Source organism: Fukomys damarensis, unplaced genomic scaffold, assembly GCF_012274545.1.
Source record: "Fukomys damarensis isolate Sample0158 unplaced genomic scaffold, DMR_v1.0_HiC HiC_scaffold_22, whole genome shotgun sequence".
NCBI classification, from domain to species: Eukaryota; Metazoa; Chordata; class Mammalia; order Rodentia; family Bathyergidae; genus Fukomys; species Fukomys damarensis.
The window spans coordinates 22,481,650-22,505,813 of record NW_022900934.1 but is presented as its reverse complement, the minus strand read 5'-3'; the positions used below and the strand labels follow the sequence as shown (position 1 = coordinate 22,505,813).

General features: G+C 47.9%; 1 protein-coding gene and 1 long non-coding RNA gene across 3 annotated transcripts in view; one reads left to right on the top strand and one right to left on the bottom strand.

Moving 5' to 3' along the window:
- Positions 1 to 23,722, bottom strand: part of LOC104873363 — a 66,666-nt gene extending 42,944 nt beyond the window's left edge. Inside the window, exon 1 of the long non-coding RNA XR_783443.3 lies at positions 23,644 to 23,722. This is a non-coding gene — a long non-coding RNA (uncharacterized LOC104873363). The remainder of the gene's footprint in view (positions 1 to 23,643) is intronic.
- Myl9 (myosin light chain 9) lies at positions 7 to 7,310 on the top strand. Of its 2 annotated transcripts, XM_010639998.2 has the most exons (5): positions 22 to 55; positions 782 to 873; positions 3,277 to 3,486; positions 5,638 to 5,799; positions 6,622 to 7,310. In XM_010639998.2, the coding sequence occupies exons 3-5, from the start codon at positions 3,303 to 3,305 to the stop codon at positions 6,792 to 6,794; spliced, it is 519 nt and encodes a 172-aa protein (XP_010638300.1). In that variant the 5' UTR covers positions 22 to 55; positions 782 to 873; positions 3,277 to 3,302; the 3' UTR covers positions 6,795 to 7,310. The 2 variants fall into 2 exon arrangements, with proteins under 2 accessions (XP_010638299.1, XP_010638300.1); XM_010639997.1 differs by lacking the exon at positions 782 to 873 and having other exon boundaries at positions 7 to 55.
- Positions 23,723 to 24,164: the final 442 nt, after the last annotated feature.

Sequence of the window (24,164 nt, the reverse complement as noted above, 5' to 3'; positions counted from 1 at the left end):
GCCAGAAGCGCGCACAGCCGCCAGCTCCACTCACCTCCCGTCTTCTCCACACCAGGTGAGAGCCCGTGCCGGTGTCGACAGGTGGTCTGTGACCTGGCCAACCCAGAACTGGAGGAGGGGCCGTCACGGATCCGTTAGAGGGACAGGGGCGCGGGCTGGAGCTGTGAGTTTGCGCGGGTCTGACCCAGGCTGGGCAGCAACGAGACCTTTCCGGACCCTGGCAAACAGGGGCCCTTTGGCAAGGGATGGAGGTTGTACAGACTGTCCCTTGGCCAAGGAGCTAGATGGGCCCTGCACAAGGCTGCCAAGGGGCGGGCTGCAATTCAGTGCTCCTTGACCCAACAGACCCTATGTGTCATAGGTAAGGACACAGCCCTGCCAGCTCCAGGATCCTTCAGAGCAGACGTCTCCTTCCTCAGCTCTGCACTCCTGGGCACGACACAGGGATGGTGACCGGAGGACTCCCCCCTCCAACACACAAGTGCTGCGTGCCAAGGCGGGGCTTCCCCTGTCTGGGCCCTGGGCCCAGCTGTTGTCCTACTAAGGGCCCCACCAGGCTCACTCCTGGGAGGGGACAAGGACTCCTGGGAGATCTGGGTCCTTCTTCCATTACAGATGTGCTATGGTTCCAGGAGAAGGGCACCGGGCGCCGCCCAGCTATGGGGACTGGTAATGAGGTCTGCTCAGATCTCTGTGAGGGTGGGATTTCAGACACCAGTAGGAAGAAGCAACAGCAAGTCAGTGGCCAGGCCAAGTACCAGCACTCTGATCCTTTTTCCAGGACCTGGGAGGGGCACTGATGGCTGAAGGGCTAAGGACGCAACCCTAGAAACTGCCTCCACCGAAGCGTACTTTGTCCCTCAGCTGCCACAGGTGCATTGCCAGCCTTAGTGTGGGTGTTTCCTTTGTTCTGGCCTTGACAGCATCAAGGGCCAAATTTCCGACCCACTGACCCAACCTAGCCCAGGGTCCTGGCTTCCAGCAGGCTCTTTGGGTTTCCCTTCTCGGGCCTGTTTGCCTAACTGCACAGTGGGAACCCCATCCTCTGCTTCCCAAGACTGCTGCCTTGGACAGGGCAGCCGCGCACACTCAGCTCGGATGCAGTGCTCTTGCCATCCTCTGGCTCCCTGGCAGACGGTGAGGACAAGAGGCCTTGAAGGCAGAAGGGCCAGGAGGGCCCACACCTACCCTAGGACTGTGCAGACCAGAGGGCTATGTCAGTCCAAGCTCGCAGCAGACACTGCGCTTGGGAAGGATCTGGCACCTCTGAGCCACAGAAGAGGGGGGTCCAGCTTCCGGACAACGGCATCCCCTGCCCTCAGTCTTCTTCATTCCTACCCCGCCCTGGTCCTGGGTAAGAAGGGCTCTGGCCACCCCTCAAACCATGCAAGAAACACTGAAATCCTGGTGAGTGCTGAATGGACTGGGTGGGCCACAGCCAGCCAGAGTCTCAAAAACTATACAGATAGGGGCTGGGGATTTAGCTCAGTGGCACCACACCTGTCTTGCAAGCCCAAGGTCGTCAGTTCAATCCCCAGTACTGGAAACAACAAAAACCTATATGGATAGCTGTGCCCCTGGGGACTTGCCGCAGCTAGCCAAACCCCATCCAGAACAGGACTTGAGATTTTTTTTTTTTTTTTTTTTTGTCATTTGAGACAGGGTAATGCTTTGTAGTTCAGACTGGCCTTGAATTTATTATGTTGATCAGGCTGGCCTCAAACTTGAGGCAGTCCTCCTGTCTCAGCCTCCCAAGGGCTGGGATTACAGGTGTGCATCACCACATCCTGCCAGGGTTCAAAACCAAGGTCTACCTGGACATGTGGCACACACTGTAGTCCCAGCTACTTGGAGGCTGAGGCAGGAGGAGCCCTTGAGCCTATATGAATTTGAGATCACCCTGGGCAACACAGTAAGATCCTCATCCTAAAAAAAAAATCAGGGGGCCAGGAATTTAGCTCAGTAACACTACACCTCCCTCACAAGCACAAGGTCCTGAGTTCGATCCCTGGTACAGGGATTTGGGGGGACCAAAGGTTGAGGTCCATGAATGACTTCAGCAGGGTTATGGGACAGAAGCCTAGAAACAGCTTGCACACTCTCAGCCCCACAGTTTGGAGTGACAAGCGGGTGGCACAGGCAGAGAAGCTTCCAGCAGATGCTGGACCAAGGCACTCGAGCAGAGGAAAGGAGGGGACAGCCATCCTGGGGCCTGGCCAGCCAAGAGAAAGCAGGCACTTAGGCATCACAAGTTATGCAAGGGGACGGGGAAAGAGTCCCTTGTCTGGCCTCAAGTTCCCTGTCTCTACAGGGGAGGCAGCCAACCTCACGCCGCTGTTCTTTAACAAGCTTCCTGAGTCCACTGTGAGCTATGGCTGGAGCGAAAAGCAAAGCTGGGGAGGACAGCAAGGACGGGGAGACTCAAGGCCTGGGCTGGAGAGGGAAGCAGGCCCAGGAGGAAGGGGTGGGAGTGGCTGGGGAACAGCAGCGGTCAGCACAGCCGGAGCCAGGTCACAGAGGGACACAGGAAGGGGGGTTTGGGCAGTGTCTTGAAGGCTAGGCTGGGGGAACCTCTGAGGGCTTCCAAGTGACAGGTGCAGGTCTGGGTCCAGAGGGGATGAGGAAGACTGGCCAGAAGCTTAAGAGGCCGAGTGTTGCACAGAGGTGACAAGGACCTGGGGTCCTCAGCCTGGCAGCCTCAGTCCCTGCTAAGCACACAGAATGAAGGCTGGAGAGGGGGCCGAGGAGCAAGCCACTCAGAGCCTGGAAGAACCTGCAGCAGAGGGATGGAGCGGCCAGGAGGAGGAAGAGGAGGAGGACACTGGAGGAATGTCAGGAGTGCGGCTGCTGCTGCTCCCTCTGGAGCCCAGGGAGCCTGGAAGGCAGAGCTCCTGCTGCCTCCTCCGTGTCACCCCACTTGTCACTTGCAGAGGGAGAGATGGGCAGTGTAAATGCTATTAGGTCTAAAGTGTTTTACCCAAACAGTCACAGCAAAAATAGCTTATTCTGTGCCTAGCACCATTCCAGGTGCTCTCCGGGCTCTGAGTGTTAATCGCTGAGCACTCCTCCTGTCGTGTGCCCATTCCCACAGGAGGAAACCCAGGTGGGAGAGGGAGAGGATGCTGTTGGAGATCACTGTCTGCTTTCAGGAAGAACTGGGTGGCAGGAGGCCCGTGCCTGTGGGAGGCCCTATATGCCAGGCCTAGAGTGAAACCATCTGGGGGAGGCAGGAGGATTCCCAGGCTCAGAGTCATGCCCTGCACCTGCTTCCTGCAGGGAAGCCCCGCCCACCTGAAGTCAAGATGTCCAGCAAGCGAGCCAAGGCCAAGACCACCAAGAAGCGGCCACAGCGGGCTACATCCAACGTCTTTGCGATGTTTGACCAGTCCCAGATCCAGGAGTTCAAGGAGGCCTTCAACATGATCGACCAGAACCGCGATGGCTTCATTGACAAGGAGGACCTACACGACATGCTGGCCTCGCTGGGTGAGTGGGGCTTATCCTGGGAGAGCACTTCCTGGGCAGTGAGTCCTGGGGAGTAGCTGACCTCACTTCATCCATTTAAAATAGGGAAAGGCTGGGGATTTGGCTCAGTGGTTCTGCCGCCAGCCTCGAAAGCACTAGGGCCCGAGTTCCATCCCCTGTACCAAAAAAAATAAAATAGGGAAACCAAGGCACAGACAGTTCTGGGATTCCCTGAGGTCCAGCCCCACCTGTGAAGGGTATGGACTGACTCCTGAGTGAGACAGCCCCACCAGGTGTGTGTGCTGAGTGACATTTCACCTAGAAAAGGGGGTCAGCAGCTGAATGAGAGTTTCAGCTGCACACTGCATTGTAATTGTAGAGACAGGGAGACCAAGACCTGGAGGGGAGGCCAGAGCACCTCCTCTGTGACCGCAGAGTCAGGTTCTTAGAATTGAAAGGGCTCAGGATTAAGGCCATCTTGGCGCTGTTCAAACGAGCCCGGAGGAAAGGCCTCCACAGACCACACCCAGGTCATCCCTCCCCACATGCTGGCTACAGCCTCCCTTGGCCCCAGCCTGGCACAGCCTTCATCCAGGTGAGAGCTCCTCGACCAGATCCAGTATCAGAGGGGCAGCCATGATGACCAAGCCACCAGCATCGGGCCAGATGGCCTGGGTCTGTCCCCTGCCCATTTCCCTCCCTGGGCAGGAGTGCTGACTATGCCCATTCCAGGTGCCAGCCCTCTCCTGGCTTCAGGCCAAGCTCACCCATGGCACCCGTGGCCTCCTCTCCCAGGAGGGTCCCAGCAGGAAATGGTCACCCAGCAGGGCTCTCCTTTAGGGTCCTCTGACTTCACAGAACGGGAGGACTAAGGCCAGAGAGGGGCTGTTCCTCTCTGCCCTCCATCCTGTCCTGATGGAGTCCTAGCTCTTCTGGGTCTCACAGAGACATGAAGGCTCCCACCCATTTGCAAGACGCCCGAGACCTGGTGACCACCCCAGATGTGTACCCAGTAAGCCATGCACATGTAGCCCATGTCACTGGGCCCACATATCAGTCGTGGCCCTCCAGTTAAGAGGACCAATCTCAGCCAGATGTGGTGGCACACGCCTGTAATCCCAGCACTCAGGAGGCTGAGGCAGGAGGATCGCTGTGAGTTTGAGACCATCCTGGGCTACATAGTGAGTTCCAGATCAGTCTCAACTACATAGTGAGACCATGTCTCAAAAGACAAAAACACCATCTTTGCCAGGCATGGTGGTGCATACTTATGATCCCAGCATTCCAGAGGAAGAGGCAGGAAGATAGCTACGAGTTCAAGGCCAGCCTGGGCTACATAGTGAGTTTAAAAACAAAAACCCAACTTCCTTAGATTAAAAAAAAAAAAAAAACAGCAATTTAATAATAAGCTCTGCTGGTATTATCTTAATTCTGAAAGCAATCCTCTTGGGTGGAATAGATGTGATTGCCATTCCCTCTTTACAAATAAGGAAACTGAGGCTCAGAGGTTAATCCGTCCATGGTCTCCTAAGTGGTAGAGCTGGGAGAGGAAGCAGCAACTGATTCCAGAGTCCACAGCCCGTGCCAATGGTTTGCATTTTGCAAACACTGTCTTGTTCATCTTAATGATTCTCCTGAGACACAGGAAACGAGGCACAGAGCTGGGCTTCAAATTGAGGCCTATGTGTCACCAAAGCTCACTGATTTAACCACTTTGGAAACCAAGTCTGGAATATGGAGTTAGGCTGCCTGGATTCAGGTGTCTGCTCTGCTGCTTAACTGCTGTATGACCTTGGAAAGCTGCCTCATCCCTCTGTCTCGGTTGCATAGCTGTAAAGGGGTTAAGAATGCTACCTTCCAGCTCAGGAAGGTTCCGAGCTCAGTGGTTCCGCCGCCTGCCTGGCAAGCACAAGGTCCCGAGTTCGATCCCCTGTACCAAACAACAAAAAAGAATGCTACCTTCAGAGGGTGAGGATGGTGCAGCGCAGAAAGACAACCAAGGCAGCAGACAAGGTCAGCAGTGCCCCAAGCAGCCAGGATGGGGCTAGGAGCTCAAGAGCCATTGCTCAGTGCTGCAATTCAGGGTTCCCAAAACTCACCACCGGGGAGGTCCAGGGAGTCGGGATCTCCCAGGTCAGGGCAGGAGGGACCAACGCCCCATTGCTACCACAGGGAAGAACCCCACAGATGAGTACCTGGAGGGCATGATGAGCGAGGCCCCGGGGCCCATCAACTTCACCATGTTCCTCACCATGTTTGGCGAGAAGCTCAACGGCACAGACCCCGAGGACGTGATCCGGAACGCCTTCGCCTGCTTCGACGAGGAGGCCTCAGGTTGATGGGGCTTCGGGCAGGGCCAGGGGCGGGAACCACAGAGGCGCAGGCAGGCGGGCCAGACGCATGGAGGGGCCCCTGTCCAGAACCCACGCCACCAGCTCCTAGTGCTGCTGCCAACTGTAAGAGCCAAGCGGCCTCCTGCTGTCTCCTCAGAATGCCCCAGTGAAATGGCCGTGTCCTCCAAGGCCCCTACTTCTGCCACTCCTCTGCTGGCCCAACACTGCCCCACCGCTTTAGACCTTTCTGGAAATGAAACCATTTCACGCCTTAACTGCCAACCCCCCCACATCTCAGATCATCCTTCTAACTCACCATGGACAGGCAGAATAATGAAGGCAATAGTAACCACTCTCAGAAGCCACTCAGAACATTTTCCAGACTACCAGGAACAGCCCACCACCACCTCTAGCCCCCCTACCACCGCGGTGGCCCATTTTCATCCCCATTTTCCAGATCAAGTAAGCCCAGAGAGGTTAAGTACTTGCCCAAGGTCACACAGCTAGGAAGAACGGAGATCAGCATTTCAACTCAGCCCAAACTGGCTGGAGGCAGGACAGTCCAGCTGCGCTGCCCCAAAAGCACGCATTGTCAGAGAAACACCTTGCAGACAGGCCCACCACAGAACTCCCCCTGGGACCCTAGTGACCCCTCCTGAGCCCTCCTATCCATGCTGTAAGTCCCCAAATTGACCGGAGCCCGGGGAGGTGGCTTCCTGGCCCCCTCTCCAGCCATGAGATCTGCAAGGGATGGGGGGCTGAAGGGTAGGGACCCTTGGTGCGCCCGAGTCCCCAAAGTCAAGGTCCCCCATCCAACCCCCAGGCTTTATCCATGAGGACCACCTACGGGAGCTGCTCACCACCATGGGCGACCGCTTCACAGACGAGGAGGTGGATGAGATGTACCGTGAGGCGCCCATCGACAAGAAAGGCAACTTCAACTACGTGGAGTTCACCCGCATCCTCAAACACGGCGCCAAGGACAAAGACGACTAGGCCACCCGAGCCTCCCAACGCTGGCCCCGCCCAGGCACCCCTCCTCACACTCTGTACCGCTCCATGCCCACAAGACCCTGGCATCTTTCCTGAGGGGTCAGGTCCCAGCTCCCAGGGGAGGAAACAGCACGGGAATCGCAGGGCCAGGCAAGGGGGCTTAGGCAGGTGCTCCACCATGACCCGGAGAGCCCTGCAGGGAAGGACCACTGTCTGAGGAGAGGAGCCAGAGGGCAGGGCCAGGAGGTACCTAGAGTCCCTCGAGACAGCCAGGCCTTGGCCATGGCCCGCCCACTCGCCCCAGGAGGAAGGGGCCCCCATTCACCACCCCAGTGCGTCCCCACACGTGCATGCACTCACCGAATCCCTACTCAGAGCCAGGGCAGCAGACCACCCCCATGGCCTGTCAGCTCCCAGAGCACAGCACAGCACAGCACACCAGAGTGAGCTCAGGAGGCTGTGTGAAGAGGGATGTTTGCCCTCAGGGAGGTGGGGTCTCCAATACAAGGTTGAACACTGCCTTAGGTCTGTGTGTGTGACCCCGGACCCCAAATACCTGCTTCCTCCCAGCCCCAGCGGCTGTCCTGATCACCCTGGGCTGGAGGACCCTCATTCCACATAGGCCCTGAAGCGCAGGGGCTCCATGCTAGCTAGGGGCAGTGAAGGGGCCTCCTGGGCAGGGAGGGCGGAGCGAGGAGGACCAAGGGTCCACCCACGGGGCAGATCTCCGGGTCATCCCAGCACTCTGGGGGCCCATGGTCCCTGGAGAAAGCGAGGCAGTGATGACACGGGCATTGCACTAGCTCAGGGTGGAGGCTGGAGCGACTGCGCACCAGCTCCAGCTGTCCCTCGCCCACAGCCACAGTGGGAAGGGGAGGTGCAAAGCAGACCACGGCCTTTTACACCCAGCCATACGCAAGGTGGGCAGGGCTGGCACCTCTGCCACGTCTGAAGGGTGGGGACACGGACGACCCCGGCTGGAACATGAGAGAGCAGTACTGGCTGGACAGAAGAGGCAGGGCTGCCTGAGCTCACACGGAGGGTCTGCGGCAGAGCGGGCTGTACATGTCCCAGCTGACCCCGGCAGAGGCTGGGGGCAGCTGCTGGACCCAGTGTGGTCCTGCTGACCTCTGAAGGGGTCACTCAGAACAAGAAGCCACAGCACACGGCTACCGCCAGAGAACACAGCGCGGGGTGCCGGGCAGCAAGAGGACTCCATACCTCCTAACACCAGCCCTGGTCAAGCATGTGCTACTCTTGTCCACTCCAAATTGAGCTCCGCAAAGCCCTGGTCCCCAGGCCAGCCCAAATCAAGGTCCAAAGTGCGCCCAAATACTGCCCCAGACTCAGGCCCAACCACATCCCTGCCTTCAGGCCCCAGCGCCATGCAGGGCCCTGCAGCCTCAGTCTGGCCACCTGGGACAAACAAGCACAGCACTGGCCTGGAGATACCCCTAGCAGAACTGCTGTGGCACTCAGCCTTCCAGGAAGAAGACAGGGCTGTGCTAGATACAAACCTCGGGAGTCCAGGCCCATCTGCCACCCCCTCTGGCCATGACACAGAGCTCAGGTCAAGGTGGGGAGGGGAAAAAGCAGTCCGTCCTCACGTCTCAACCAGCCTGGGCTGAAGGGCCTGGAGCAAACGAGGAGGGAAGTAGCAGGTAGGGAAGGCAGAGGCCCAACAGCTGGGGGAATCCTGCCCAGACATCGAGGAGGACTGGGGTGAGAGCACACCCATGTTAGGAGCAGGGAAGGAAGCGGTGATGAGCCAACGTATTAACATCTTAGCTTTGCAGAGGAAAAAACAATTTAAAAGAAGCTGATGGGTTCATCTCAGGCAACATTTAGAGGTAACAGTGAGAAACCCCCAGAGCTTTCCAAGTCTAACACAAAACCCAGAAGCAACAAAGGAAAAGAATGACAGATTTAAAGCATGAAGTCTAAATACATCCTGTGGGGCTCAAGAAACCATAAGCAAAAGTAAAGCCAAATGCAAACAGGGAAAAGACAATATATGTACAAGAAAAAAACCTGTTAAATGATACTAATCCATAAAAAAGCTGCAACTGCCGGGGTTGGCAGCACACACCTGTAATCCCAGCACTTGGGAGGCTGAGGCAGGAGAATCACTGTGAGTTCGAAACCAGCCTGGGCTACATAGTGAGTTCCAGGTCAGTCTCAACGACATAGTGAGACCCTGTCTCAAAAAACAAAACAAAACAAAAAGGCTGCAACAGGTCCAGGGATGTAGCACAGTGACGCCGCCGCCTGCCTCCCAAGTGCAAGATCCTGAGTTCAGTACCAAAGAAAAGCTTTCAACAATTCAGTAGAAAAAGACAATTCAGCTGAAAAAATGGGCACGTAACATGGAAGGGACTTGGAGAAGAAATGCAAACATGCAAACTTTAAGGGCTTAGCAAATTTTTTTTTTGGTGGGGAGACAGGATCTCACTATGTAGTCCAGGTGGGCCTTCAACTTGCAACAGTCCTTCTGCCTCAGCCTATCGAGTGCTGGGATTATAGGCGTGTGCCACCCTTCCAAGCAACAAACATTTTTAGAAGGTCATGTAAATTTTTTAAATTTATTTTTTCCTAACAGTTACATGGTTTTAATTACTGTACTTAGCTCTTTAAAAAAATTTTTTTAAACAGGGACACCCTGTGTAGTCCAGGCTGGTCTCAAACTCACAGCAACATGGCCATCCTCCTGGCTCAGCCTCCCACAGTGTTTGTTTTGTTTTTTGAGACAGGGTCTCACAATGTAGGTGAGACTGACCTGGAACTCACTATGTAGCCCAGGCTGGTCTCGAACTCAGCGATCCTCCTGCCTCAGCCTCCCTAGTGCTGGGATTACAGGTGTGCACCACCGTGGCTGGGTGCAGCTTATTAATTTTAATAAAGTAATTTATCAATTTTTCCTTTTGTGGACCATAACTTTAGGTCAAGTTCCAAAACTTTTATTCCTAAGTTCCCAAAAATTTCTCCTGTTTTTTTTCCTCAATGTTTGAGTTGCACTTAAGCACAAAGAACATTTGGAATTAATTTCTACAAAGTGTAGGGTTTAGGACAAGGCTCTCCATTTTGTCTATGGCTGTCCAGCTGCACCAGCAATGCTTTTGTTGTTTTGTTTTGTTTTTTGGTAATTTTTTTTGAAACAGGGTATGACTATGTCCTTCAGGCTGGCAGCCTTGAACTTGTGGTATCCTCTCCTGTCTCAGCCTTCCAAGTATTGGGGTTACAGGCGTGCACTAACATGGCCAGCCTAATACTGAATTCCTTCATACCTTCATGAGAGAGCATCAGTGTGCGTCTGTGAATGTGTGAATCTGCTTCTGGATTCCCTGTTCTGCTCCCGTCTCCCCCTCCACCATAAACAGTCTTTACTACAGCTGCATGGTAAGCTTTAAAACTGGATGGAGAGTGCTCACTTCAGCAGCACATATACTAAAACTGGATGGAGAAAACTGTCCCACTTTATCCTTTCTCAGAATTATACTATAAGTGCGGGGATTTGGCTCAGTGGTTCTGCCACCTGCCTCGCAAGCACAAGGGCCCAAGTTCAATCCCCAGTACCCCCCAAAAAAGAGTAAGAATTATACTATTAGCCAAGTGTGGTGTCTCAGGTCTGATTCCAGCACTCTGGGAAGCTGAGGCAGGAAGACTGCAAGTTTGAGCTCAGACTGGGCAACTTAGCAACGTAACAAGAACATGTCTCAAAATGAAAACTAAAAAGGTCTGAGTATGTAGCTCAGTGAGAAGTCGCTGGGTTCAACCCTAGTGCCGGAAAAAACAAAAAGCAAGACGAAAAGCCACTGTGAAGCAACAAAAACAGTGAACACCACACTCAAAAATCTAGAAATTGGCAATCCTAGATACAGAATAAAGGAAAATACAACTGTTGAAATAAATGTGAAAGATAGACAAGAAGGCATTACATACACCTAAGCAGGTCTCAGAGAAAAGAAATAGAGAAGGGACAATATTTAAATCATAACTGGGGCTGGGGATTTAGCTCAATGGTGCTGCTGCCTGCATGGCAAGTGCAAGGACCTGAGTTTGACCCTTAGTACCAATCAGTCAATCATAACAGCTGCCTAGAGCAACACCCTACCCAAAAAGCACAACTTATCCCAAAGCAGGATAAATAAAATGTACACCCAGACACAGCATAGCAATCCTTTAGAACTTCAAGATGAAGAATGAACTTTATAACAGGTGTGGTGGTGCATGCCTGTAATCCCATCACTCAGGAGGCTGAGGCAGGAGGACTGCCATGTTGCCATGAGTTTGAGACCAGCCTGGACTGTATAGTGAGACATTGTCTCAAAAAAGTTTTTAATTAAAAAAAAATGAGTTGCATGTAGTGTGTACATCTATAACCCCAGCATTTAGGAGGCCAACGCAGGACTGTGAGAGGCCAGCTTGAGCTACATAGTGAGACACTGCCTCAAAAAAATAAATTTAAAATAGAAACAGACACTGTTGAGGCTGGGGACGCAGTTCAGAGGTGGAAGGTGGCCTTAGCATGCACAAGGCCCTTGGTTCAACCCCCAAGACCAAAAATAACAAAAGAAAAAAAAAGAGGAGGTAGACATAGACTCTTTTTTTGTGTTTGTTTTGTTTTGGTACTGGGATCAAACTCAGTACTTTGTGCCTGCCAGGGAGATACAGTGCCACTGGGCTAAATCCCCAGCCCATGACACAGACTTGCTTAAAGGACAAAATGAAGACACTAAGTTATGCACTGTGTTCATGAATAGAGCAGCTCAACACTGTACCTAAAGTATAAACTCACTATAATTCCAATTAACATTCCTGCAAGTAATGTTCAAAAATTCAAATACTGCTGGGCACAAGCGGCGTGCACCTGTAATCCCAGGAGGCTGAGCCAGGAGGACCAAAGATTCAAGTCTAAACTGGGCTGGGGACGTAGCCCAAGGTGACAGAGTGTCCTTAGGTTTGATCCCCTGTGCCACCAAAACCCTAAGTATATACACAGAAGAGCAAAGGTTCACCAATTACCATACTAACTTCTGAAAAGAACAGAGATTTCCTTTTGAAGTGGAAAGGTCTTATGGATGCCATGGTAACAAGACTACTCCAAGATCAACTTGTTATTTGAACAGAAGAAAAACAAATTCTAGTTTTGCCTTAATATTACATTTGGCAGTAAGTATTCACAAGTTTTTCTTACAAATAAACTCACTGAAACTGAACAGACTTTGCCAAAACATAAATGTATTGCAACTGCTTTTTCCCCAGACTCACTGTAAGCCTTACACATCGAGGTGAAAAAGATTCTTCAACCTCTTCCAGCTTTCTGTGTTTACTCCAGTGAGGTCCTTTCACATGGCACCACAACCAAATGCTTTACTCTTTTGTTTTCTTTCTTCCTGGTACTGGGGATTGAACTCAGGAAATGCTGAGCCACCTCCTTAATCCTTTTTATTTTTAATTTTGAAACAGAAGGGGTTTTAGTCCATAATCAGCTGGCTCCAACGCAGAGGGGCGTCGCAGAGGAGAAACAGCTCATGGTGCCCACACGGTAGCAAAAGCAACAAAGGTTCTTAACAGTGTCTTTCTGCTCCTTTGATTCTATCCAGACTACGGAAATTAGGGCAGGCAGCACTCACACTCCTAGTGCCCTCGAGCCTAGCACTGCGCCATGAATCAGTCCCAGTGTCACACACTCTAGATCCAGCCACCTCTGGAAAAGCTTCTGACCATATGAGGCCTCTGGGGGACATCTAGACATGAGCCATAACACTCTTAAGCAAATTACTGCCTTACTAAAAAATGTATCCCAATAACATATATAATTATGTTTCTTTACTGCTATTGTTCCCACTGTAGCCTCAATTCCCATATCAAAAGCAACTTCAAACCAAATCAACTTTTATTTCACAGAGCTATCATATGCAAACATTTTACCTAGCCAACAGAGCACATCCGATTTAAAACACATCTAACAGCCTCAACACACAACACTTTTCTATCTTCCTGAATGGCAAAATGGACACATCTGTTATATGACCCATGACCCAAAGGTACAGCAGGTCTCTATGGTATAAAAGCAAAGGTATATGCACACTAAAATGATGCTTGGAAGCAATATTTCAATTCCATATACTGCTTAGAAATTATCCAAATTGCCAAAGTTAATCCATTTATTAACTTCCCTTAAAATTAGCCTGAGGCAGGAGGATCGCTGTGAGTTCAAGACCAGCCTGGGCTACATAGTGAGACCCTGTCTCAATAAAATATATAAATAAATAAAATTAGCCTAAAGTCCAAAGGTGTAGCTCACAGGTATGGTGCTTGCCTAGCATGCACTGGGTTCAGTTCCCAGTACCACTACATTAATCAGGCAGTCAGGCAGTTGATCAGTCCAAGGTTATTTTTGGTTTTGTTTTTTGGTGGTATTAAAAGATTAAAGCCAGGGCCAGGATTTTGCTCAGTGGTTCTGCCACGTGCTTCGCAAGTACAAGGTCCCAAGTTTGATCCCCGGTACAAAAAAAAAAAGAAATTATGAAAGCCAGGGCCTTGCCTAGGAAGTGTTTTTGTTTTCTGGTGCTAGGTAGGGAATCAATGGCCCTAAACAAGCTGAACACAAGATCTGCCACCGATCTGTGCCCCTGCCTAGTCCAAAGCTTTGAGGTTAACTGGATCATGGCCATTTTAAACTGACACATCACAAAACGTAATCTCTGCTGATAATGAAACATTTCTTGGAATTATAATTCATTTGAGTTGTGTACAATTTCAGTCTTTCCTATACATGATATGGAAGTTCTATCAGCTTCTCTAGTCAGTAAAAGAATACAGTCAGTTTAAGAAGTTCAGCTGAAGCTGGGCGTGGTGGTACGGGCCTGTGATCCCAGTATCCTGAGAGGATGAGGCAGGAGAATCATGTAGCAACTTAGTGACACCCAGTCTCAAAACAGAAAAAATAATAAGTAAGAAGGACTGAGGACACAGCCGAGCGTGAAACCCTGCGATTCAATCCCCAGTACCGGGGTGTGAGGAGAGGAAAGACTACCCCTGAGCAGGAGAACAACCCACAGTGATCCCGCAAGTCCACGCCTGGAAGCCCAGCACGAGCCTGTATGGAGGGAGCTGGCAGGGGCTGGGGGACTAAGGTCCATCAAGTAACTCAACGTGCCTGTGTCAAGCCCGGCACGGTGAAACAGGCCTGGAAATCTAGCACCTGGGAGGCTCAGGCAGGAGGATCACAAGTTCGAGGCCAGTCTGGGCTACAGAGTGAGTTCAAGGCCAGCCTGAACTGCCCAGGGAGACCCTGTCTGAAAAAGCAAACAACAAACAAACAAACAAAAACCCCAAATAAATAAATAAATGTTCATATGTATCCAAGGAACCACAAAGCCCTTTAGAGTGGAGCTGGGCTTGGTGATGCACACCTGTAATCCCAGCAATCAGAAGCTGAGGCAGGGAGATCTCCATGAGTTCAAGGCCAGCCTGAACTACATCGTGAAACCCTGGTGGATTCTAAGTGGAAGCGGGCAAGGGAGTGGGGCCTCAACACACACTGCTGGCCAGGGGTCTTGATGGCAGCATGACATCACGGGACTGAGGAGGAAGTGGCTGTGGTGGGGCCCCCTGGACTGGGAAAGGGCAACAGTGAGACATATGGAGGAGAGCAGCATGGAAACTCAGTCCCGCCTGATGAACGCAGCCCCACAAGAGCAGGGCTGCACACACCCCGAAAACACACAGCAACAAAGGCTACATCTGACGGTCAGAAGGAATCTCACTCATTCTCCTAACAGCACAGAAGTGCCTGAGGTTGCTGTCAGGTGCCATTCTTATTGGCTTATGCAATACAGGAGCACATGAGATGCTTCCTAATTTTGCATGGAAACTTGGAAAAGTAATACTGAGGTCAGAGGAAACACAATGGAGTCATTAAAACAACATTTATTATCTGTGTAAATGTGGGCAAGTTTTGTTTGTTGTGATTTTGAGGTGTTAGAGACTGAACCCAGGGACCAGAGCCTGCTACGAAAAGTGTTCTGCCCCACCCCCAGTGGCAAGTGGTTTAATCTGAGGGTCAGGTTCTTATCTATTCAAATGGGGAGAATAATATCTACCTCACAGGACTGTTAATAGGATTTAATGAGTTTATAATATGTATAGCAGTTCCTGGTACAAAGAAAATGCCCCTTCAATAGTTATTAAACAAAGTGAATTTGGGCCAGGGATTTGGCTCAGTGATTCTGCAGCCTTCCTCGCAAGCACAAGGACTTGAGTTTGATGCCCAGTACCCAAAAGGATACAAAGTGAATTTTAGAATATACAAAGAGAAGCAGGCTGGGGAGGCACACACCTATAATAAAGCACTCTGAGAGGCTGAGACAGGAGGATCACAAGTTTGAGCATAGCCTGGCAACCTAGCAAGACCTGTGGCTCAAAACAAAATTTTTAAAAAATTTTAAAGAGCTGAGGATATAGCTCAGTGCGAAGTTGCTGGTTCAGTCCCCAGTACCACAAACACACACACACACACACACACACACACTCAGAACCCTACAGTGACTTACAGAAAAAAACATTTTGGTTATTCAAATTCAGTTTAGAGGACGCTAGTTGGAAATCACAAGTTCTGAAAACAAAATCCCAAAAGTTAAAACAAGATGACCTCAGTGAATATGGTAGCATTACATTGCAAGTAACAAAATCGGAAGTAACAAAACATACTGGATTTGCTGGTTAATGAAGCTGCCACCAACATACACAATTAAGACCAAGAGTCGAGCTTGCTTACAAGCAAAATAGTAGCAGCTAAGGAACAAACAATGAAAAAACACCCTAAACAAGTTTCTACCTAGTGCCTGTGCAAAGTAAATATATCAACAAAACCTGGTACAACACTGCCAAGACAGGTATCTTTGCCGTGGTATTGTCATACTTTGCCACTAGGAGTCACCCAAGGTCACCTAGTGAATAGGGTTGGGCAGGGACCACGAACTTGGAATTCCCAGAAGTCAGCGGCCCATTCCAGATCCGCACAGTCCCTCTGGGTCCAAGATGTGAGGGCATTATCCCAAGGCACCAGTAGCCCCAGATCCAAGGAGCCCTCAAAAATTAAGGGTGCCTACCCCACCGTGTACTGCCCTTCTTCCATCAATAATGTGACCTATAGCAGCAAAGAAATGGCAGAATCCACTTTTTAGAAAGGGGGGCAAATGAGATATTATCTATTTTTCCTACTTTACAGAAATTGAGGCTCCAACAAAAACTGAGGCTCAACGTGTCCAGGATCACATCGCCAGGTTGTAATAGAAACATTTTCAAACTTGGGAGGGTCAGACCCCGGCTCTTAGAGTCCCTGTGCCAGGGGCAGAAAGGTCTGGGGGAAGACAAAGTCTTGGCCGCCTCCTTGCCTGTCCTTGTGCCTGCCACAGCCACTCCACTAGGCCAGGACACTTGATGGCAGCAGTCGCTGCTTGGCCTGCAGCAGAACCCCCAAAGCTTCATTCACCAGGGCTCCTGCACCCCAATCAGAAGTCCTCACCTTCGCTTTTCAAACCTGCCTCGACTTCCCCATTCTGCCCCATTCCACCCCTCCCTGCCACAATGTCCTTTCCCAATCTCTCTCCAAACACTGACAGTTGGGTCAAAGACCAGAATCCCACCCAGGTACCCAGGCTTCTTCTGTGGCTTCTACTTGCCAGAGAAGCTTTTTATGCATTAGATATTACGTGGCAAACTGATCATCGTTCTTCAAAACTGAAATGTAAGTTATGTACAGAAAAACATATCCACAGCTGGGCAAGGTTATATCTGCCTGTAATCCCAGCACTCTCTCCAGAGGCTGAGGCAGGAGGATTGTCGTTAAATTTGAGACCAGAATGAACTACATAGCAAGATTTTGTCTTTACGAAAAAAAGAAAGAAAAATACTGTTCAGACACACAGCTCCTCAACTTCAAGCCCCTGTGAACTGCCTGCCTTTCCTGTTCTCCAGGGCAGTGTCCTCATTGCCCCTCCACAGAGTGGTTTCAGTCTCTGACCACAACACTGCCCTGGTGAAAAACCTTTGAGTAGCCTCCTCCTGTTCTTAGGACAAAGTCCTACAGAAACAGAATGTAAGTGCTCCTTGCCTTTGACAAAGAAAAACAAAAAGTCAGAAATAAATCTGCCTTTAAGGAAAGAATTCAAGCTGGGGGTGGTGGCCTAAATCTGTAATCCCAGCACACTGGAAGTCTGAGGCAAGAGGATTGCAGCGAGTTCAAGGCCAGCCTGGACAACACAGCAAGACCCTGTCCCCGCCAAAAAAAATCCCTTGGGAAAAAAAAAAAACGGGTGGAGTATATGCTGGGAATGTAGCTCAGCGCAAAGGTCCTAGGTTCAATTGTCAGCAAAAAGAAAAAGAAAAGGAAGAAAGAAAAATAAATAAAAGAGGAATTCACATGGGCTGGGGTGTAGCTTAGTGGCAGAGCACTTGCCTAGCCTGCGCAAGGTCCTGGGTTCATCCCCAGAACCACAAAAGTATAAATAAATGAAGGAATTCACTTCAGATAAAGGGAAACTTAGTCACAAGGCACTTCGACCTTAAACAAAGGATTTTGTTTATTCAGATGCTAAGCTGTAAAATGTCTCCATCTGGGGTGATAAGAAAGCTAATCCACAACTCTGAGGTTTAATTTCAGCACATGAGCTACTGGTCAACTTAAATTTGTTGTTGAGTTTGCTTCCCCTTATCCCAGTTTGCTCTGCTCATATCCCACAGTTGTGTTTCTTCAACAATATAGCATTCCTACTTTATGTGCATAATAATTTTGGTACATGTTCCTTTGTGCTCCTTTTCCCCACCTCTCAACCCAGGAAACCACCAATATACTTTTTATGAATTTGCCTTCTCTAGAATTTTACACAGACAGCCATACAGTTATTTTGTGTCTGGCTTCTTTCACTTTGCACATTTCTGAGATTTACCCCTGCTATTCAGTGTGTGTATAGTTCCTTTTTCCTGCCAAGTAGAATCCCATTGTATGGACACAATTTAGCCCTCACCAGTTGATAAACACTTGGTGCTATGCTTTATAACTAGATGTACCTGAAGAAACTTATGTGCTCATAAGTGGGGCTCTGGGAAAGTGACTGGACTACAGAAGCTTATAGCAAACTTACTGTTTGGAGATGGTCTGGTTGAAGAAGCAGAACACTGGGAGTGTGATCTGGAATCTCCCACCCCAGCTCATCTCCTCACACTCTGCTTCCCCAAACTGATCTGAGCAGATTCTCCTCTACTATGTCCCTCTGCCATGCTGTCCTGTCTTAGAACCAGTTGATCATGGATTGTAAATGAGCCAAAATAAATCTCTTCTCCTTTACTTTGCATGCCAGGCATTGTGTCTCAGAGATGAGGGATGTGACTAAGACATTTTGGTACCAGGAGTGGGGTTATTGCTGGACTCCTTGATCATGTGATTTAGACTTACTACAGAAGCCAATCTTTTCTATAAAAAGCACAGACAATGTAGAACTGGCTTGCAGGAGGAGTTCAGAAAAATTTGGAAATGCTGGCTAGAAAACCAGCCCTAGAATGCTGTAAGCCAAGCTTGATGGGAGATTCTGGTCAGAGCTCAGAAGACCAGAATGCTGATAGAAATGTAGATGATAGACTTCTCGAAAGATGGCAGAGTGATGAACAGCAGAGAAACAGCCTCTCTGAGATTTGGTGTCCAGACACAGGAATACAGCAACATGAGGAAGAGAAGGAGGAAGGTGGGTCCCTGGAACCCAATAAGGATCTGAAGTGAGAATGAAAGCCCACAGGGAGAGTGAAAAGACCTCAATGCACAAGAAAGAGGTGGCAAGCAGTGCATTCTCCCTGAGCCCTGACTCACTGCACAGGAGGAGGAGTTCAAACCTGCACTATGACTACTGGCAACTCCAGAGAGAAACACACCGTAGAAAAGAACAGCGGAAGCAGAAGACTGACTCATAGCTGATGAGTTATTCTGGTTCAGACATCCCCCAGGAAAGGGAGATTGGACGGTAGCCATATGTCAGAGAGACCAACTGAGCCTGGAACACAGAGCAGCTGGGGACTGGCTCCATCTAGCAGCTCCCAGTGTCAGGGGGAGGCAGCACTGAGTTCAAGTTGGCAGAAGTTCAAGGAGCTAAGTTCAAGCCAGCAAGAGGTGGCACATGGAGTGCTGCAGGCTGAAAAAATTGGGTTCTAGTCTCCCAGTCAGAAACCAGCCTGAACTTCAGTGGCACTATAGGTACAAGTTTGCTAGGATTATCTACTACCCTGAAAGAAACCTACAGATGGCTTCCTGGGACAAGTCAATATGAATCTGGGTTTTATCTGCTCACTACCAGTAACAGCAGAAATGTATCATGAAATGGACTTTTTTTCTTCTTTTTACTTTGCTTTTGCTTTATTTTTCTGGATTGTTTGTTCTTATTTTTGTAAGAGTGTAAATATTCTTTCTAGTTTTTTGTTGTTGTTGTTGTTGTTCTGTTCTGTTATTTCCTCCTTTGCCCTTGCCCTCCAATTTTCTTCACCAGATTGCCAAAGATCACAGAATTTTCATCTGTGCTCCAGCCTTGCTTCTAATGTCTTCCTCTTCTATTTGTTTTTTCCCCAAAACCCTTTTAAATTTTCTCCTGAGGTAAAATCACCATATTGGCTGCATCTATATTGTATAGTTTCCTAATTTGCTTTAGATTGTTACATAATCACAAATACAGATCATATGGTTAAAGGTGGCAAATTAATAGTTACTACAGTTTGGGCCGGGGATTTAGCTCAGTGGTGCCGCCACTTGCCTCACAAGCACAAAGTCCCGAATTCAATCCCCAGTACAAAAAATAAATAAATAAAATAATAAAATAAAAATTTTTTAAAGTTACCACAGTTTGTAATTTTCTAGGTTGTGTTTGATCCTACTTTATTGGTGATTGTACTACTTTAGCCAACACGACATAATTGTTCTAATCAGTTGTTCTTCCTGGTACACCAAGACTGAGATTGCCTAAGGGTCATAAGCAATAATATAGGCCAGTGACAAAAGAACTAGGGGCTAGGCCAAATAGGCAGCAACTTCTTTTCCTCAATAAATTGAAGAAGTAGGATTTTTGTTTTGTTTTGTTTTGTTTGTTGTTGTTTTTGTACCAGGGATCTAACTTGAGTCCTTGAGAAAGAGGTAGGATCTTGCAACAGACTCAAAACCCAAAAGCCAGATAGACCTGGAAGCCTTCTCTGAGAGGTAGTCATTTACTGAGGGTTCTGAATACTGTCAATAAAGCTACCTGCCATAAACAATTTACAAGCATTAAGGGCCATGGATTTAGCTCAGTGGTTCTGCCACCTGCCTCACAGGTGCAAGGTCCCAAATTCAATCCCTGGTACCAAAAACAAAAACAAAAACAAAATACAAGCATTAACCAGGGATTAAACTAAAAAAAAAAAAAAAAATCAAAAGAAAATGAAGCCGGGCGTGGTGGCACAATGCCTGTAATCCCAGCACTCAGGAGGCTAAGACAGGAGAATCGCTGTGAGTTCAAGACCAGCCTGGGCTACATAGTGAGTTCCAGGTCAGTCTCCTACATAGTGAGACCCTGTCTCCAAAAAAAAGAAAGAAAATGAGAACACACTTAAGCAAGATGGAACTCCAGACTTCCAACTCACCAAAAGAAAACCAGGGGGTAAAGAGGTGGAATAATTTGAAAGCCACCCACCTGGACTCTCTGAAGTGGTAACAGCAAATGTAACAAAGAAGATGAGTGAGGCTCAAGAAAAAAATCAAATCAGAAATAATTTCTTGATAACTACAGAGAGGGTGACCATAATGAAAGATATGGTTAGTGAATCTACAGCACACAGATTTTTAAAAATAGAGTAACTGGGCCAGGGATTTAGCTCAATGGTTCTGCCGCCTGAGTTCAATCCGTGGTACCAAAAAAAAAAAAAAAAAGAGTAACTTAGGAAGATGATGGAAACCATAAATATCCAACATAGGAAAGAAATGGATTCAACAGATATCCAGGAGATTAAAAATTCCACTGAAAATGTACACAGCAGAATGAGACAATATGAGAATTGAATATCAGAGCAAAAAGGCATGATTGTGGTTAGCAATCATGAAAAGATAGCTTTTTTTGTTGTTGTTTTCTTTGGGAGTTTTGTTTGTTTGTTTTGTACCAGGGATCAAACTCAGGACCTTGTTCTTGCAAGGCAGGCACAGTGCCACTGAGCTATATCCCCACCCATTCTGTTGGTTTTTGACACAGAGTCTAATTACGTAGTTCAGGCTGGCCTTGAATTCATTATGTAGCCCAGGCTACTCACGATTCTCCTGGCTCACCTAATGAATACTGGGATTACAGGTGTGCACTACCACCTCCAGCAGAAAGGCATCTTAAAAATAGCAGGAGACCACAAAAAAGTAAATCCAACAGCTGCTAGATAATGCAAAGAATAACAAGATGGGGCCAGGGATTTAGCTCAGTGGTTCCACTGCCTGCCTTGAAAGCCCCAAGGACCCAAATTCAATCCCTGGTAAAAAAAAAAAAAAAAAAAAAAAAAAATTGATCACTCAATGAAAAAGCAAGAGAGAGCACAAATGACATAAAAAGACTTGTTCACAGAAGTAATGGCAGAAAACTTTGCAAGGAAGGAAAAAAATTTGACATATAGATAAGTGAAGCATATAAAACTCCAATTAGCCACTATTAAAAAAAAAACTTCACCAACACATAAAATGATCAAGATCCAGAAGTTTAACAAAAGAACAGAATTTTAAAAACTGTTAGAGGAAGAAACAAATCACATATAAAAGAAAGCCCATCAGAAACACAGCGGACTTCTCAACACAAACCCTCAAGTCTAGGAGAGCTCAGAGTACAGTATCTCAATCCCCAAAAGAAAATGACCTCTAACCTAGATTAATGTACTCCACAAAGATGACTTTCAACATTGATGGAGAAATAAGATACTTCCATGACAAAGAACACCTGAAGAGATTCATGACCAACAAACCAGCACTCCAAAATGTTCTGAATAAACCCCAAGAGATTAATCCACCCGAGGAAGGCAAGCAATTAAACAGAGGGAGGGAGGGCCAGGACTTTAGCTCAGTGGTGCTGCACCTGCCTCACAAATGGAAGGCCCAGAGTACAAAAAAAAAAGAGGAGTGGGGGGAAAAAGGGAACAAACAACAGGAAAACAAAATAACAGAGATAACTCAATACATATATCAGTTATAACCAGTAATGTAAATGGTCTCAATTCATCAATCTAAAGAAGCAGACTGACAGAATGGATCAATAAACAAGATTCAACAATATACTGCATGTAAGAAATACATTGAATTCAAAAAGAAATTCATACTGGGCTGGGGATTTAGCTCAATGGCACCACATCTGCCTCACAAGCCCAAGGTCCTGAGTTCAAACCCCAGTACTGTAAAAAAACAAAACAAAAAGAAATTCATAGACTGCTGGGTGTGGTGGAACACACCTGTAATTTCAGGACTCAAAAGGCTGAGACAGGAGGATTGCTGTGAGTTTGAGGTCAGCCTAGGCTACATACATAGTGAGTTCAGGCCAGCCTGGACTACATATGAAACCTTCTTTGAAAAAACAAAAACAACAACAACAAAAATTCATAGTCTGGGGCTGGGGATTTAGCTCAGTGGTTCTGCTGCCTGCCTTGTAAGTGCAAGGACCCGAGTTCAATCCCCAGCACCAAAAAAAAAAAAACAACAAACCAACAAACAAACAAAAAAACCCAAAAATTTCATAGTCTGGAAAAAAAAAAAACCTCATAGCCTGAAAATCAAAGGATGAAAAACAATACTCCATCCTACAGGAACTCAGAAAAAATCAAGGGTAGCTTTTTTTTTGTTTTTTGAGACAGGGTCTCACTATGTAATTGAGATTGACCTGAAACTCACTATGTAGCCCAGGCTGGTCTTTAACTCACAACAATCCTCCTGCCTCAGCCTCCCAAGTGCTGGGATTACAGGAGTGCACCACCACGTCCAGCTAGTATTCTATTCCCAAAGTAGATTTCAAGCCAAGACTGATCAAGAGAGACAAAGAAGGTCACTACATACTTATAAAGGAACAATCCAAGAGGAAGAGATAACAATTATAAATATATATGCACCAAATAGCAGTGCACCCAACTCTACAAAACAAATATTAACAGACACGAAAAATCAAATAAGCACTAACACAGTTATAATTGGGGATCTCAGTACACAACGGTCACAAATGGACAGATCAACTAGTCAAAAAAAAAAATCAACAATGAGGGCCAGGGACTTAGCTCAGTGGTTCCACCACCTGCCTTGCAAGCACAAGGACCAGAGTTTGATCCCTGGTACCAAAAAAAAATTAAAAAAACAATGCAATATTAGAACTGAACCAAATGTCTGAACAAACAGACTTAGATGTTTACAGTGTTCCACCCCACAACATCAGAACACACATTCTTCTCAGCTACACATGGAACTTTTTCCAAAACAGACCACATACTGGCTCATGTAACATGCTTAAGTAAATGCAAAGAACTTGAAATTATCCTATACATATTATTAGACCATAACACAATGAAATTGGAACTCAAAGGCAAAAGAAACCACAAAAACTTCACAAATACATGGAAATTAAATAACACCCTCCTAAACAATCAATGGTTCACTGATGACATTAAAGAAAAAATTAGACAGTTTCTACAATTAAACAATAATGCCAGTGCCAGGGATTTAGCTTAATGGTTCTGCCTGGACAGCGAAAGGTCCTGATTTCGATCCCTGGTACCAAAAAATAATGATGATGATGATGATGATGATGATGACGATGGTACAACATACCTGAACATTTTTGCGGGTGGTGGGGGGTACCGGGTATCAAACTCGGGCCCTTGTGCTTGCAAGGCAGGTGAGCCAAATCCCCAGCCTCCTTACTGGAACTTATGGGATACAATGAAAGCAGTCCTGTGAAGAAAATTTACAGTGGTGAATTCTTATCTCAGAAAAACAGAGTGAGCTCAAATGAATGACTTAATGTTGAACTTCAAGCTTCTACAAACAGAAAAGCAAGTCAAACCCACAGCTCATATAAGGGAAGAAACTATCAAGAGTAGAAATTAGTGCTGGGCCAGGGATTTAGCTCAGTGGTGTCACTGCCCGCCTTGCAAGTACAAGGTCCTGAGTTCAATCCCTGGTACCAAAAAAAAACCCCACAAAATTAGTGCATTGGAGACTAAGAAAACAATACAAAGAATCAATGAATCAAAGAGTTGATTCTTTCAGATTAAACAAAATTGACAAACCCTTAGCCAACCTTATATAAAAAAGTAAAGACTCAAATCTATGCAATTAGGAATGAAAAA

Coding starts and splice junctions, on each gene's coding strand:
- Myl9 (XM_010639997.1), top strand. CDS start 3,303: ATGTCCAGCAAGCGAGCCAAGGCCAAGACCACCAAGAAGCGGCCACAG. Junction 3,487..5,637: donor CGACATGCTGGCCTCGCTGG/GTGAGTGGGGCT, acceptor TTGCTACCACAG/GGAAGAACCCCACAGATGAG. Junction 5,800..6,621: donor CTTCGACGAGGAGGCCTCAG/GTTGATGGGGCT, acceptor TCCAACCCCCAG/GCTTTATCCATGAGGACCAC.